Below are 14913 nucleotides of genomic sequence, written 5' to 3'. Positions count from 1 at the left end.
TTAAGTTATTTATTTATAATTAAAATTGTTCTTATTTATGAGTCTGAATATACTGTATGTTCTCCCTAGTAAGCATGCTGCTTTCTGGTTTGGGTATACTTTGCAGGTCCGTATCTGGTATTAAGAATCAGCAGCTGAGAGTTTCACTGCAACCAGGAGAGAACTATTTCTTCTATGTAAAAGCTGCCAATACATTTGGAAGCAGCGAGCAGAGCGAAGCAGCACTCATATCCACCAAAGGCAAGTACTTCAGCTACACTCGGGTCCTTGGAACAATGACTTCTCGACTGTTCTATGCTTTTAGCCAGTCCTAGTAAACTGCTGTCAGTGAAATTTTATCAAAGCAGAAACTCTCACTTTTGCATGTTGAGCTGCATTGGTGACATTATCTTGAAAATAAAAAGGTCCACAAGTTTTACTTTGTTATTAAGTGTTCTTTGTGTTCCTTTTTTAATACAGTGGATCATACGTTGTGTACTGTCAATATATATATATATATATATATATATATATATATATATATATATATATATATATATATATATATATATATATATATCTTTTTATGCTACTATTTATTTGGTTGTTTTTCTGATGCTGTGAAAAATCATAGAATGATATGGCTAAGAACAAAAAAAAGTTGTTTTTTGCACAGGAGTTGGTCCAGGATAGTTAAAAGAAGCTTTCCTAACCCTCATAAGCCATTTAAAGGGCATTGCACCCTTGAACACCATCAGAAACCACCTGAATTCCACTTTCCCAATTGGTGCCAATGCATTTTGCAAAATGGCAACATTTCGCCAAAAATCTCTCTTGTTGTCCCTAATGGTCTCAATAATCTTTAGCGTACAGTAAAAGTCATAACTAGTTTCTGCATGTTCACAATTTTTTGGATAGCTAAAAAAATATAGACATCATGTAAAAGAAAATGTTACTTGTCACTTGAGATAAAGATACACACAGTCAGGATGCATGTACATGCCCACAAGTATTACTGAGATAATGCAACATTTATGCAATACATTAAAATGCAGTGAAATACCAGCCATGGTTATATTGACCTTGACTTTGAGTGGAGTGCTCACTCTGGTGGAATGAAGTAACAATGCCTTTTGTGAAGGCAAATTATTAATGATTGGGCCAAATTCCAGGGTTTTCAGACATTAAGAACAATTACTAGAAAGATTTATTGATTTTATTTATTTTTATTTTTTTACCAGAAGTAAAAAATCTTGATGCCTCTGATTCCTACACTTACATTTAGCATTACTTTTACTTCATATTGATCTGTGCCAAAATGAGTCCTTATAAATAAAGATAATTCCAGGCATGAAGGAATATATGGGAATGTAGACTGCCATGTCAATAAATATTGATAAGTACTTAAAACCTTAAATGAAACAGACCACTCAATAATTAACAGACCACTCATGGATGGATAAAAAATTGGCCGCGGCACATTTATTGGTTTCTTTAAATTATTGCAAACAACTTTAATAATTCATCAAATAAATAATCATAAATATTAATAAATATAAATAAATAAATAATCCATACATATTAATAAATTAAATCCAGAAAAACCATATCACTCAGCCGTAGGACTCGAGTGATGACCATTCAAAATTTAACTTTAAATCTTCAAACAAGTCCCCCCTTGATCCAAGGGTGACAGACCACATAAACGTGCCACGACAGGGTGGGGGGGTGGGGAGCTCGCCAAGCCGACTCAGACACTGAGGAGACCGATGCCGCGCAGCCCTTTATATATGCCTATGTCCATGACGTAGCCGCACGTGGCTCACGTGTTTCCCGCCCAGCTGACGCGTGACTTTCCCGCCTCATTTGAATCAAATCAGCCAATCCGAGTGCTTCCCGCCTAAAAACTCAGTTCAAAAAAGCCGATAAGTTAAAACAATAGCGGCAAAAACGTTTAAACTAACGGAATTAAATTACGTTATAAAAACATGACGGCAGCCACAATCCCATGCCGTTTAGGCAATTTATTATGCCCAACTGACAGGGTATGCCTACATTCCTTCACAATGGTGGGATTAGGGCTTAAGTAGCCATTGGTCAGACTGTACCACTCTTGGGGGGGGGGGGATAATGGAGTGTGCAATTGTCAACAATACCTGGGATTGGAAATAGAAAGTAAGGAAATTATGTTTCTCCTAATTGGCCTGAGAATGCCTTGTCTTTTTGAGTCCTGAAAAACAGGACTAAGAGAGGTTACACACAAAGTCCATTCCGCACATGTACCAGCAAAGCCAGAATGGTAATCAGGTGCTTGGCAGGTGGTGGCACCACAAATGTTCAGAAAAGAGCCAACACTTTGTAATGTTCCGGTACCTTTGGTACCCTAAATTACACTTTCCACAAGTGTATGCGCCCCACCATTTACTTTTGGAAAGGTGCGCATACACCTTTAAGACTGGAGCTGTCATCACCCAGCGCCGGACTAGATGGCTATTTAGGGCGTCAGTTCTCACTCACATGTGTTCGTTCAAACACCCTTACTTGGATGCTAACCTTGCTTGAAGCTTCCATGCTTGCAAGCTTACTTCGCTGACGGAACCTCGCTGCGCTGATCCCTTTATCCCGCTACTGGATCATCCGCCTCTCCTGAACCACCCTTCGGCTGTATCGCTAATAGTGCTAAGTACCCCGCAGGGGAATTCTCTATAAACTTATACTAAGCTTACACTATCTAGCTCTGCATAGTAAAGACTGTTTATTACATCTGCATAAACTAGATTGCTAGCTCTTGAGACTACTGCTACTTTTCTGCACTGGGTTGATCTCTTTTGTATGTCCACCTACTATTCTATCATCTGCTATCATACAACATTGCTAAACCTTCCTGCATCCATCTGCTACTGTCTCACCTTCAAGTGTCTATCACCTATCACCTCCACTCAACCTATCCCTCAACCTTCATCATTGTGTTACCACATACATAAAGTCATTCTAGGAACCAGCTTGCTAATTGTGTGTATTTACTGGCTGAAATAAGACCTTCCACACATGATGAGTCATTGAGGTTGGGAATGGTATCTCAGCATATCTCTTACATGACTACTGACGTGGAACTATTTCTGCAGCTGAAAATCCACACCATATAAGAAACGCAGGAGCGTTACACACTTCTGAAATCCCTGAAGCTCTTTAACTGCAGGTAGATCATGCCGAACAAAAAAGGACCAAGGAGGAAAAGACATTGCACTTTCATAAAGAGGACCTGTACATTTATGAAGCATAGTTCCTTTGTTGCTTTACATGCTCTATCTGTTGAAGAGCTTTATGGATTTTCAAAGTGTTGGCTTATTGTATTTTGGTGATAAGAAAATGTGTGCCATAGCGTCTAAGCTGATAAGTAAACAAAATTGTTTCCTAAGCTCTTTATCATCACTTATAGATTTATTTATATGGCCCATGGGGCAGATGAGAAGTCACTTATTTAGTTGTGACCCTTCTAATTTCCACTGCTACCATTTTTGTTAGAAAAAGAAATGCGTGAAGAACATTCAGTTCAGAATGCTAAAGTCTTTTATTTTGTTGCAGGTACTAGATTTCACTTACTGAGGGATACTGCACACTCTGCCCTGGACTTATCACCAGATGGAACTGTGATCAGCATTGCTGAAGAGAGAGAAATCGCAGGGTTTGTATCCACTTTCCAGCCACTAAATATATTTGAAGTAAATGAAGTGATAACAGCAGTATTTGTAGCGTTTGCAAGGTTTGGCGTGAAGCCATCCACATTGCTTAAAAATATCTAAGTGAATTCAAAGCATTGTATAACAGTTCTTAGGCACCAGAGGTGGTTGGGATCTTGTTAGCTTCAGCTGAAACCAAAACTGTGAAGCAGCATATGGAGAGGTTTTATTTCATCACTGCTACTTGAAGTATATTGGGTGGTCTTATTTTAGTGAACCTGTATTCTATATTACATTTTTAAAAGTCCTGCTAAAGAGCAGACACCATAAGACGCCTGCTATTACTAATACACCAGAAAGGCCCCTTTGTGCCCCTCTCTAATTTAGTTTTACCTTGTTACTGACATGGCTAATCTCAATCAGCTGCCATTCTGCACTTGCTATTAAAGTTCCCTTACTAGCCACATGGACAGTAGAATGGCAAGTGGGAGGATTATGTCCTGAAGTCAGGGAAAGTCAGACCCCAGTAATACAGTTACAAAGTTAGTTAGGTTGAAAAAAGTCAAAAGTCCATCCAGTTCAACCAGTAGAAAAAAAAAGAAATCAAATATATAAATAGAAACTAAATAGAAAACCTCTATACAGAATCCTATACCCACAGTTGATCCAGAAGACGGTAAAAACCCTATAAAGCATGGTCTAATTTGCTCAAGTGGGGGACAATTAATTCCTGATCCCACAAAAGGCAATAAAAAGATCAATCTAAATTAGAATGGCTTATAAAGCTAACAATAGGCATTTTGTAAAGTATGCTCTTAGAGTGAACTTTTACTTTTAAAAGGCTAGTAAAGTCTTGTGTCATGTTGGCCATTGATTATTGTGTAAAGTTAGGTGTTTATGTGGTACCCTTAATTGGCTAACTTAATTTTCTACAAATGCAAGCTTTGGGGAACCAATAGGTTCCTTCTTTAGGGGTCCCAACAACTTGCATCTTTCATAATTTAAAGAGTACAGCCATGGCCAAAGGTTTTGAGAATGACACAAATATTAATTTTCACAAAGTCAGCTGCCTCAGTTTATATGATGGCAATTTACATAAACTCCAGAATGTTATGAAGAGTGATCAGATGAATTGCAATTAATTGCAAAACCCCTCTTTGCCCACGATGGGGCAATTAACCACCTTAAATGGAATTCACTATGAGGAGTCTGGTCTCTTTTTGCATTATCACTAAGGGTATGTAAGACCATCCACAACCCGTATTAAGTAAAGAACCAGTTGGATTGCCACTTGAGGGATAGCGTTTACTTGGCTACAGTGAGACACTCAAGCCTGTTTTGATCTTGTTGCTATAAGGCAATCAAGATCAAGTACATCTGGTGAGTAGGAATTTCACCTATCTCACTGTCACTTTGGGGTGATTTGCTATCTGATCTCCATTTACCCATTAAGAGGAACATCGGAAAATAACCTACTTGTTAGCTATTTTTGAGCACAAAAAGCACTTTGTATATGTTTAACCACTTAAGCCCCGGAAGATTTTACCCCCTTCCTGACCAGGGGGTATTTTGCGATTCGGCACTGTGTGACTTTAACGGACAATTGTGCGGTTGTGCGATGCTATATCTAAACGAATTTGGCGTCCTTTTTTTCCCACAAACAGAGCTTTCTTTTGGTGGTATTTGATCACCTGTGCGATTTTTTGATCACGCGCTATAAACAAAAAAAGAGCGTAAATTTTGCAAAAATAGCAATATTTTTCACATTTTTTATATGAAATTCCCCCCCAAAAAAATGTAAAAATCAAAATTTTTTAACATTTTCGGCCAATTTGTTTTATGCTACCTATGTTTGGTAAAAAAAATCACAAAAAGCGTATTTTGATTGGTTTGCGCAAAAGTTATCGCGTTTACTAACAAAGGGAAAGATTTTTGTCATTTTTGTTGGTTTTTTTTAACGCGTAATGGCGGCGATCTGCGATTTTTTTGCGGTACTGCGACATTGTGGCGGACAGATCGGACCCTTGACTGACATTTTTTACACTTTTGGGGTTACCAGTGACATTTCTACAGTAATCAGTGCTATACATATGCACTGTTACTGTAAAAATACACTGGCAGTGAAGGGGTTAACTTTTTTTGAAAGGGAGGGGCTATGTGTGTCCCTAGGGGCGTGCTTTCTACTGTGATTGGCTGTTGCTTCAGATGTATGAAGAGTGATCAACGGTTCTACATAGTAGAACCGTATGATCATCCTTCATACACAGGGGAGAATGACAGGCAGCTTGTTTACACAAGCTGCCTGACTTTCTCCCTCTCCCCCGACGATCGCAGAGTGACCGGCGGACATCGGGTCCGCCGGTCACACGCGCGGGGGGGTCCGTGACCACGCGGGAGCGCGCCTCCGGGGGCGCGCGCTCGCTCCCTAGATCATCACAAGCTAGTGACGTAGCCATACGTCACTTTGCCTGTGAGGGGCTGACTGCCGACGTAGATCGGCGTTAGGCAGTCGGCAAGTGGTTAAGCACTTTAATATTACAACACGGACCCTATTCAGGACTTTATAATATATGTTTAGGGTTTAGTCCACAAAGTTTATGTATTATTGATTTGCACATTATTGTTATGGATTGTTTACATGCACCATGCACTTTATTTTTTTATTATTAATTTCAGTGTATTTATAATTCAGTACTTGAATGGTGCACACTTTATGTTTATTTTAATCACTAGTTCACTTATTTATTCATATAGCAAGCGCCATAGGAAGTGTGTATTAGTCGCGCTTATTATTTCACACACCTAGCATGTCCACAGCAGCTGCTCACTACCACTATTTTTACTTAATTTTACCTTAATTACTCATTGGCACGAGTGATATACACTTTTTCTTTTTTTAAAAGATCTAAAAACATTGAAGCAGCAGACTTTTTGAGAATAAATATTTGTGTCATTCTCAAAACTTTTGCCTATGGCTGTATGTAAACCCAACATTTCATATTTCTGATACGTGGCTGCTATAACATGCACTTGTATGAAAAAATATCCTGTTCGCTTTGTATGGCTTCCTGTGTGTAAAATCCCTGGTGTCCCTGTCAGTTCCTCTGTTTTCCTATTATTAACTCACCACACTCACCGCACTGAGCACACCATGGTCAGTTCTCTAGCTGTGCTGGGAATTCCAATTATCAGTCTTGTCCTGACACGCCTTCCCTGCACAGTGTTTCACTGGGAATATCAGTGCACTGTTGCTTCTCCTCCCCCCAGCTCTTATGCAGCTGGGAACAGAGGGAATGTGATCATTTAGAAAAAAAGGGGGGGGGGGGTATTTATAATATACACAAATGTTTTGCCTTTCATTTCTATTTTTAACTTAAACCTCCCTGGCGGTATTCCTGGTTGTGGCTTGGGGTTAATATACAGTGCCAAAAGTGGTAACCCCGAGCCACGCCTGGGATTACCCCACAATCACACGTACCTTCCGCTATGATCCCCCGTCATCCTCCCCCACCGTCCTCCAGCCATCCTCCCGCTGTCCTACCACCTGTCTTCCGGTTCCCTTCCCTGCGAATGCCGCAACGCAGGGGGGTGGAACCGGCAGGAAATTCAAAAAATAAATAAAACAAATGACATGATACAGTGTAATCTGTCAGGATTGCAACTTTGTATCAATCTATTTCACCACAGCTTTTTAACTAGTGTCTTTTCCAGTGCCCTGCCTGTACTTTTGTGGTTCTGTGGGCCTGGAAACTTGAGAACGTCCATGGCATCCAAAAAGCGTTCTTTTAGCTCAAAAGCGCTTTTAGAGGAACTGGAAAACAGCGACAATGAATCAGAATTATTTGAAAAATTGAGCGATAGTAATTTGTGGGAAAATATGTCATCAGGTACTGAAAGTGACGACAGTAACGATTCTGCGACTGACCTGTGAGAGTGATGTGAGAACTTGGTGCTCTATTGACTGCGGTACAAATCAGTTAGCAGAATGAAGAATTTGATGAAACTACTCATACTGCACCAAAGAAATTTTGGAAAGTATATCAAATGATTCTACAAAATTTCCAATGGAGCTATGTGCCAGAAAGAGACATCAGCTTAGATGAAAGTCTAATGGCCTACAAGGGAAGGCTCAGCTGGGTGCAATAGATTGCATCAAAGAGGGCACGATTAGGTGTAAAATCCTACATGCTATGCGAATCGTCAACTGGCTACATTTGGAATTCAGTGATATACACTGGAAAAGTCGATCGAAAATACAGAAATTATGGTTTGGCAACACCTTCTGTTCTTTCACTAATTGAGCCATTGCTAAATCAGGGCTATTGTGTAACAACTGAAAACTTTTATATGTCTCCTGAACTTTGAGGTTCTACTGCAAAACAAAACCGATGCCTATGGCACTGTAAGGCCTAACCGGCGCGACATGCCGCCAATGTTTGGCAAAACGAAGCTCAAGACAGGAGAAATGGTTGTCTGGCAGAAAGGCAAAACTATGGCACTGCGATGGCGGGACAAGAAAGATGTGTGCCTAAAGAGTACAGTGCATAATACCTCCACTGTTATGGTATGCATGAAAGGCGGGAAAGAAGTCATGAAGCCACAAGTAGTGATAGACTACAACAACACCATGGGAGGTGTTGACAAAGCCCACATTCTACCCAGCAATAAGGAAACCGCAAAATAAGTACTATAAGAAGATCTTCAGACATCTTCTTGAGCAATGCTTGTGGAATGCATACATTCTGCTCACAAAAAAGAGTGACAAACCTGTTATTCATGTGGACTTTATTTGGAAAGTTGCCGAACATATCTTTGTGAATCACCAAACACCATCAATAGCTGGGAATAGATCTGGATGTCATGCTGTTGGCGTTGTCAACCCGGAACACCTGACTGGTCGTTACTTCATGGACTACATCCCACCAACTGAGAAAAAGTCAGCACAAGCACAAGCACAAGGATGTGCGTGGTTTGTTGCTCGAAGAGAGATGACAGTGGAAGGAAAATATGAAAGGAAACCAGATTCTATTGTCCCGATTGTGGCGTCGGACTTTGTGTAGTCCCATGTTTCAAAATCTTTCATATCCGAGATGTTTACTAAACCTTTTTTACAGTGACTAGTAATATCGCCCCCCTTGTTTATACACATTTCTGTGTTTTTGGTTTGATTATATTATTGAATAAAATGTATTATTATTATATTATAATTTATGATTTTGGGTTTCAAACTTTATCATACCCGGGATGTCTACTAGACTCCTGTGTGGATAGATTTAGGTGAGTTATTCCTAAGAATTACAGGCCTAAAATACAAAACAACAGATTTCCATGCAAAACAATGTACCGCTTTGACATCAAAAATCCTGACATAATCAGACCGCCGGGGAGGTTAATGGGCTGTTTTACAAGGTGAGGGTTTACAATCCATTTAAGTTTGCCAAAAAGGGCTCCATTTAAATTCCAAACTTTCCGCTTTTAAAAGTCTTTAATGAATTAGAAGTTCACTTTAATAGAGTATAAAAAATTAAGTAGTACAAAATTCAGCAACCCATATTAACCAATCAGAGTTCTGAACTCTTAACTATTCTCAGTACATTCAACTAAAATATTGGTTGCTAAGATTGTCTTTTAAGCAGTATAAAACCCAAAAGCTGCAATATATTACATTTTTGGTTTTGGGTTTAACACCACATTGTTATTGTAGTTAGCTCTACCTTATAGAATAAGCCTGATTCTGATTATAATTACATTATAAGCATTATATGAAAGAACTACAAACAATACATACAGGTATGAAGCACCCACACCATTTTTATTAAAGCATTAATAGACATACAGAACAACAGATACAATTCCATAGGAAAGGGGTACATACAGTATACAGGAACCCAAGCATGGCAAAATATCAATTTAAGGTTAGGAAACCATCCTTAAGCTTGCAAACAAGGTCCCCACAATCGAAAATGTGACTAATATGTTGTGGGTGCGCTAAAACAAGTGTAAATCCCAAATAAATCACTCAAAAGTGTTACAATAGGAAAATGTGTTAAACAGAAACACAAAACAAATATAAGTAAATGGTATGGGTGAAAATTATAAACGCAACAATTCATAAGTCCATAAATAAATATTCATAAGTGTCCATGCGTGGTGAATCAAACTGCTGAGTCAATGAAAAAATGCTTCTCAAATTCAGTGTGAAAGCCCACCACCAGGTGAAATTCCTCCTTACCAGACGGAAAATAAGGTGCAGATAAATAACAAATAAACTGAAATCCACAGCAATCTCAGGTGCTTCCAATCGTCAAGTGAAAATCAGCCAAATTGGTCTCTTACCGAACTGCAGACAATAAGCGCTTGTAAGTTCAACAACATACGCTATCTCCTCCTCTGTATCCCACCTCTAACAAGGTATCTCTTGGATCATGAGAGCGGAAGGTCCCTCAAACATGTGGTATAAAAGATAGAGTAGCCAATAGTGTGATACCTTCCAAACAGCTTATTCAAGCAGACAGTAATGCACTTACATGAGATGAGATGAAACCAGCATTTGATACAATCATGCAGGGAATTCCTAAGTAGACTCGCGCCCGGCTGCAGCACGGACTGCGAGTGACGTTCGTGGCGGTTACGCCTCCTTTCTGATGCGTTTCTTCCTATTGGACATCGACTGAGATAGGAGTGGTTTGCGCACCGTCACTTCCGCCTTTTTATACACCAGGATTAGCTGCCATATTTCCGGGGTCTGCCAAAAATTGGACCTCCCACAAGCTGAAGGATTCCAAAAACTGTCTGCAGATACCCGAAACCTACAGTGTCCAAGCCCAGGTTCTTCGCCAGATACTTTTGTTATTCTGAAGAAATCAATGTAATTTTTGGTGAGATACTCCCAATAGGAACACGTCTGACAGATAATTATGAAACCACTCCCATTTGACCCACTCAGCACAGAGGAACAAACAATGATTTCTTCAGAATAACAAAAGTATCTGGCATACTACTCAAATCCCACCATTCTACTCATATCTCAGCAACCAGAGCTTATTCGTTTTGCTTTTAACAAATAAAACATTTCAACGGGTTTTTTTTTTTTTTATCAACTGCCTATATATTATATTATAACCTTTTTTTTTTTTTTTCATAGAATTCCCTTAGTTCTGGGGGAGCTACTGCCAGCCAGTGGGAGACATTATTGGGAGATGATGGTAACGGAGTGCAGTGCATACAGCGTTGGTGCAACCTTTCACCCTTCTCCTGAAGAAGATGCCTCTGCACAACACAGCACATCATGGTGTATGCAGTGCTCCTGTTCTTCTACAAGGTAATAACCAGCAATACCTACGTAATCAATTTAGAAAACATGCTTAAGTGGGTAGATACATCAAGCAAAATTTCAACACTTTCATTGTAAGCACCTTCTGTGTTAATGACATTACCAAAGCAGCACAACAGAATAGTTACCATATGCTGTTGTTGCAGTTTTTGAATGAACTGTGATACTAAAATCATCAGAATTTGTTATAAGTCATTTCAGCTTTTTGTCCGAAAAACAAAGATGGTGTATGCTGGGAGGACCCATTAGTAATACCATGTAAAGAATGTCCCAAACAAACTGTATGTCGCAGAGCGCTGGGCTTAAAGTGATCCTGTGCTTTTACCACGCAGGGTAGAAGGGTAACAGATTCACTTTAAATTTTACTTTCCCTAGCAGCATATGCCGTACTTAATTGCTTTCAACACCGACCCCACTCTCTTCAGTAACCAGGAGCAAAAGAAAGCCCTGCGTAAGCTACAAGCCAGAGTTGTAGCTTATACAGGGCTATAGACTTCCCATGTGACAGCACCTATTGGTCAAGCACATTGAATGCTCTGCTGGGTATTTCCATCAGCTTCAAGCTCCCTGTATGGGGCAGTTGGGGAGTGAAGCGAAGGTAAGTATATGTTGAGGGGGGGCTTTCTTGATAGAGGTGAAGATTCTGATTCGTTGTCTAGTGAAGGAAGAGGTGATGTATAAAGCTGCATTGCTAAATCAGGATGTAAGGGTGTCATCTGCCTTTCTGCGCAGGTGTTGCATAGGTATGTAAATCAAGATTGTACAGAATTACAAAGCCTTTCATAAAAAATAAATATGGTATATACAGTAGGTATCAAAACTTAATTTAGCTGTTTCTGGAGTTTAGATTTATTAATCACTGTTCCAAAATACCTTAACATCTTCATAACCCGGTACCCTGCTAAGGAAATATTGAAGACAGCCAGCGTGACTAATAGGTGGGCCACCCCTTTTACTCCCCCTTACCTCCATGTTATACACTAGGAGATTTGAGAGAGTGAAGAACATACTAGGTACACCTTGAGACTTTTTTTTATATTTGAAGACTTAAATTTAGACCTGGAGGGAGTACCCAGTTTTCAAGGATAATCTGTGGATTGTCCATTTCTGCTCACCTGCCCATTGGCTAGTAGGTCTGTCAGTTCCTATTTGTAGACAATAGGGAGGTAAGAAGAGTGGAAATGGGCAGGCAACAGCTTGGCCATGATTGCTAGAAATGCCCTGCAGGACTTAATTTGATATGATTATTCTTATGGCCTCCAATTTCTGCACAGCCAAGGTCCTACTCTGTGTACAACATACAGCGGGAGTGAATCATTTGTAATAATTTACTACAGTGACGATAGATAGAAACAATGTGGCTATTTGGTTATTGGTTACAGCTATTACTCTTTTCAGGTGAAAACTTGCAAAGTTCTTTTTTTCCTGAAATTCCTATTCAATCCATCTTTAAGCCCTAGTTCACCATAATTTGCTCTTATTAACTGATTCATCCTTTTTCTTTCCTTAAAGCGGAACTTCACTGAAAAAGTGAAATCCCGCTTGTTCGCTCTGAGTCACAGGTATATGAGGGGGGAGGGGGGGCAAGTTCCAATTTTCATTGGTACCCGCTCCCACTCCCGCAATCCTCACCTAGGCGAAGAGATCATCCCTTGCTCCTTCCCTCCTATAGCTGCAGGACCATTCACAAAGTGCTTGAGCATGTGCAATAGGAAGCCATCTGTAGTCACTTTGCTATCATGAAAAAGTTTTTGCCAAATTAGTTGGTCCATAACTAAAAATGAGTAAACAGCTGTAATTGCTAAAAAGTGGCTAAAATATGTATAAGGTAAAAAACCTTCTGTGTACTGCTCCCCCCGCAGCCCCCCCCCCCCATACTCACCTCAGCCCCCTCTCAATCTAGTGATGTGCACAGGACCCTTGGCTGTCCCCTGGACTCCCTCTCCTCATTGGCTGAGACAGCAGTGGGAGCCATTGGCTCCCACTGCTGTCAATCACAGCCAGTAAGTCAATGAGGAGAGAGCAGGGGGTGGCACCTAGCCGCGGCTTTGTGTCTTATGGATGCAAAAGCAGGGCTCGGAAGAGAGCACCCACCAGTACCCCGATAGCAGGCGGCTTGCTATTGGGGGCACTGGTCAAGGGGGAGAAGCCAAGAGCACCGGCGGGGACCTAAGAAAAAGAGAACAGAGCAGGTAAGTATGACATGTTTGTTCTTTAAAAAAGAAAATAAAGCTGAACCTTTAATATCATTTTAATTTTCAACTGGTGATCTATCAGTAACACCTAATGTTCTAATATGACATTACTCACTGGCCCTACTGTATTAGAACAACAGGGAAGACCTGCTGTAACCACCCCTTGTCTAATTGTCTATAAAATAGATGATCTGGGTCCTGTAGTCCTTAACTTCCTCAAAAAAAAAGGAAGGTATCGGCTAACAAGATTTTTGGCATGATCAAAAGGTATTTCTTTATCATCTAGTGGGGAACACAGGATGGTAAAATAATCTGTAATGCTGCTTCGGGTACTGGATCCTGCTTGGGCGCTCACCTTGGCTAATTCTGCAGGGTGCTGTACAGTCCCAGGGCTGTGATCCATCTTTATGGTTTCCAGACCCTGAAGACACTGCAGGGGTATGCCCACAGTGACTGGCGAGGTCTGGAAATACATACATTGCATTTTACCATCATATGTTCCTCAATAGAGTCCAAGAAAAAGATTTTTTTTTTTTTGCACTTACCAAACAGATAGTAAATGTTAATTCTTGGGATTTACATACATTTTTAACTGCTTCAGCAACATTTTTGCTATTTCATTTTTTTCTGAATTCATACAGCTACAATATTTTTGTGTCTTCTTTCAGCTTCTCGTATAAGTTCCTCCACAATGAAGTTTGGAGTGAAGTCCACCTGACGGAGCCTCCAGTCCGGGTCGGCATTCTTTTAGACTACAGGAAGGGAAGACTCTCTTTCTATAATGTCCAGAAAGGACAGTTGCTGTTCACCTTCAGGCATCGGTTTACAGAAGCAGCTCATCCTACCTTTGCTCTGGAGGCTCATGGAGAGATTCACCTCCACACTGGAATTGAACTGCCACACTTTGCCAAGCACAGCTAACAGCTTGTTTCCAGTGAAGTTCTGAGAAGCCATAACTCAAGTGTTTACTACTAGGCCGTACTTTGTAGCAGTCACTGTGTGTGTAGGGAGGGGACTTGGGAAATAGAGCAGTTAGACAAAGCCCTATGCTGATTATTTTTGTCATTTTTTTTCTCAGGGTTTGGATTTATTTTGTTTTTGCTTTTAATATGCTCATGTAGCACACCCTAATAACTGATCTACTTTTTCAGTGTTACTCAACACTGGTCCTCGGTGGCCTGCTAACAAGTATTGTTTTCCACCTCTTGTAGTTTTTCAGGCGCCTGTTTTAAATATATTTCTGCTCTTACCTGTCAGTATGAAAACACACCCTGCTAGAGGTCCCTCTGGGCCACTGTTGAGGAATGGCACTATACATATATCCAGCCTGTGACCCCAGATTTGCTTTGATGAGAATCTGGTTGTCTTTGCACCTTACGGCTCACATATGGACGTGACTGAGATGAGAACTAGTTGTGTTGACTGTTTCATGTGAAGGTCTTTTTAATTTTTCATATATCATGGCTGTTTCAGTTCTTCTTTCAGACACTTTCATGAAAAAAGCAGATTCTTTTTGAGAACCATGACATGAGTGCTGGGTCAGGAAGAATGATGCATCTGAGGGGTTGTGGAGGGGGAGAAACTGGCTTTACTAATCATTAATAATCAATTAGCACCTTCCCCATTGTAGAAATTGTGTAAAGAAAAGGAGGGGGGTTTCCAACCCTGTCCAAAATGGGCAGAGGTGGAACCAAAAGGGGATTTAAGTGTGCCACTGATGCAATAA

General features: G+C 40.3%; 1 protein-coding gene across 1 annotated transcript in view; it reads left to right on the top strand.

Annotated features, from left to right (window-relative positions):
• The window catches only part of CMYA5 (cardiomyopathy associated 5), a 125856-nt gene extending 111203 nt beyond the window's left edge, over positions 1–14653 (top strand). The window contains exons 11-14 of the mRNA XM_082268514.1: positions 107–240; positions 3565–3664; positions 10804–10980; positions 13856–14653. Of these exons, the coding sequence (XP_082124640.1) occupies positions 107–240; positions 3565–3664; positions 10804–10980; positions 13856–14108 (664 nt within the window). The 3' untranslated portion in view covers positions 14109–14653. The remainder of the gene's footprint in view (positions 1–106; positions 241–3564; positions 3665–10803; positions 10981–13855) is intronic.
• The last annotated feature ends 260 nt before the right edge of the window (positions 14654–14913 follow it).

The sequence above is a fragment of the Pelophylax lessonae genome (genome assembly GCF_965119305.1).
Source record: "Pelophylax lessonae genome assembly, chromosome: 1".
NCBI lineage: Eukaryota > Metazoa > Chordata > Amphibia > Anura > Ranidae > Pelophylax > Pelophylax lessonae.
Note: the sequence above shows the minus strand (reverse complement) of the source record. Positions and strands in the feature narration are given on the sequence as shown.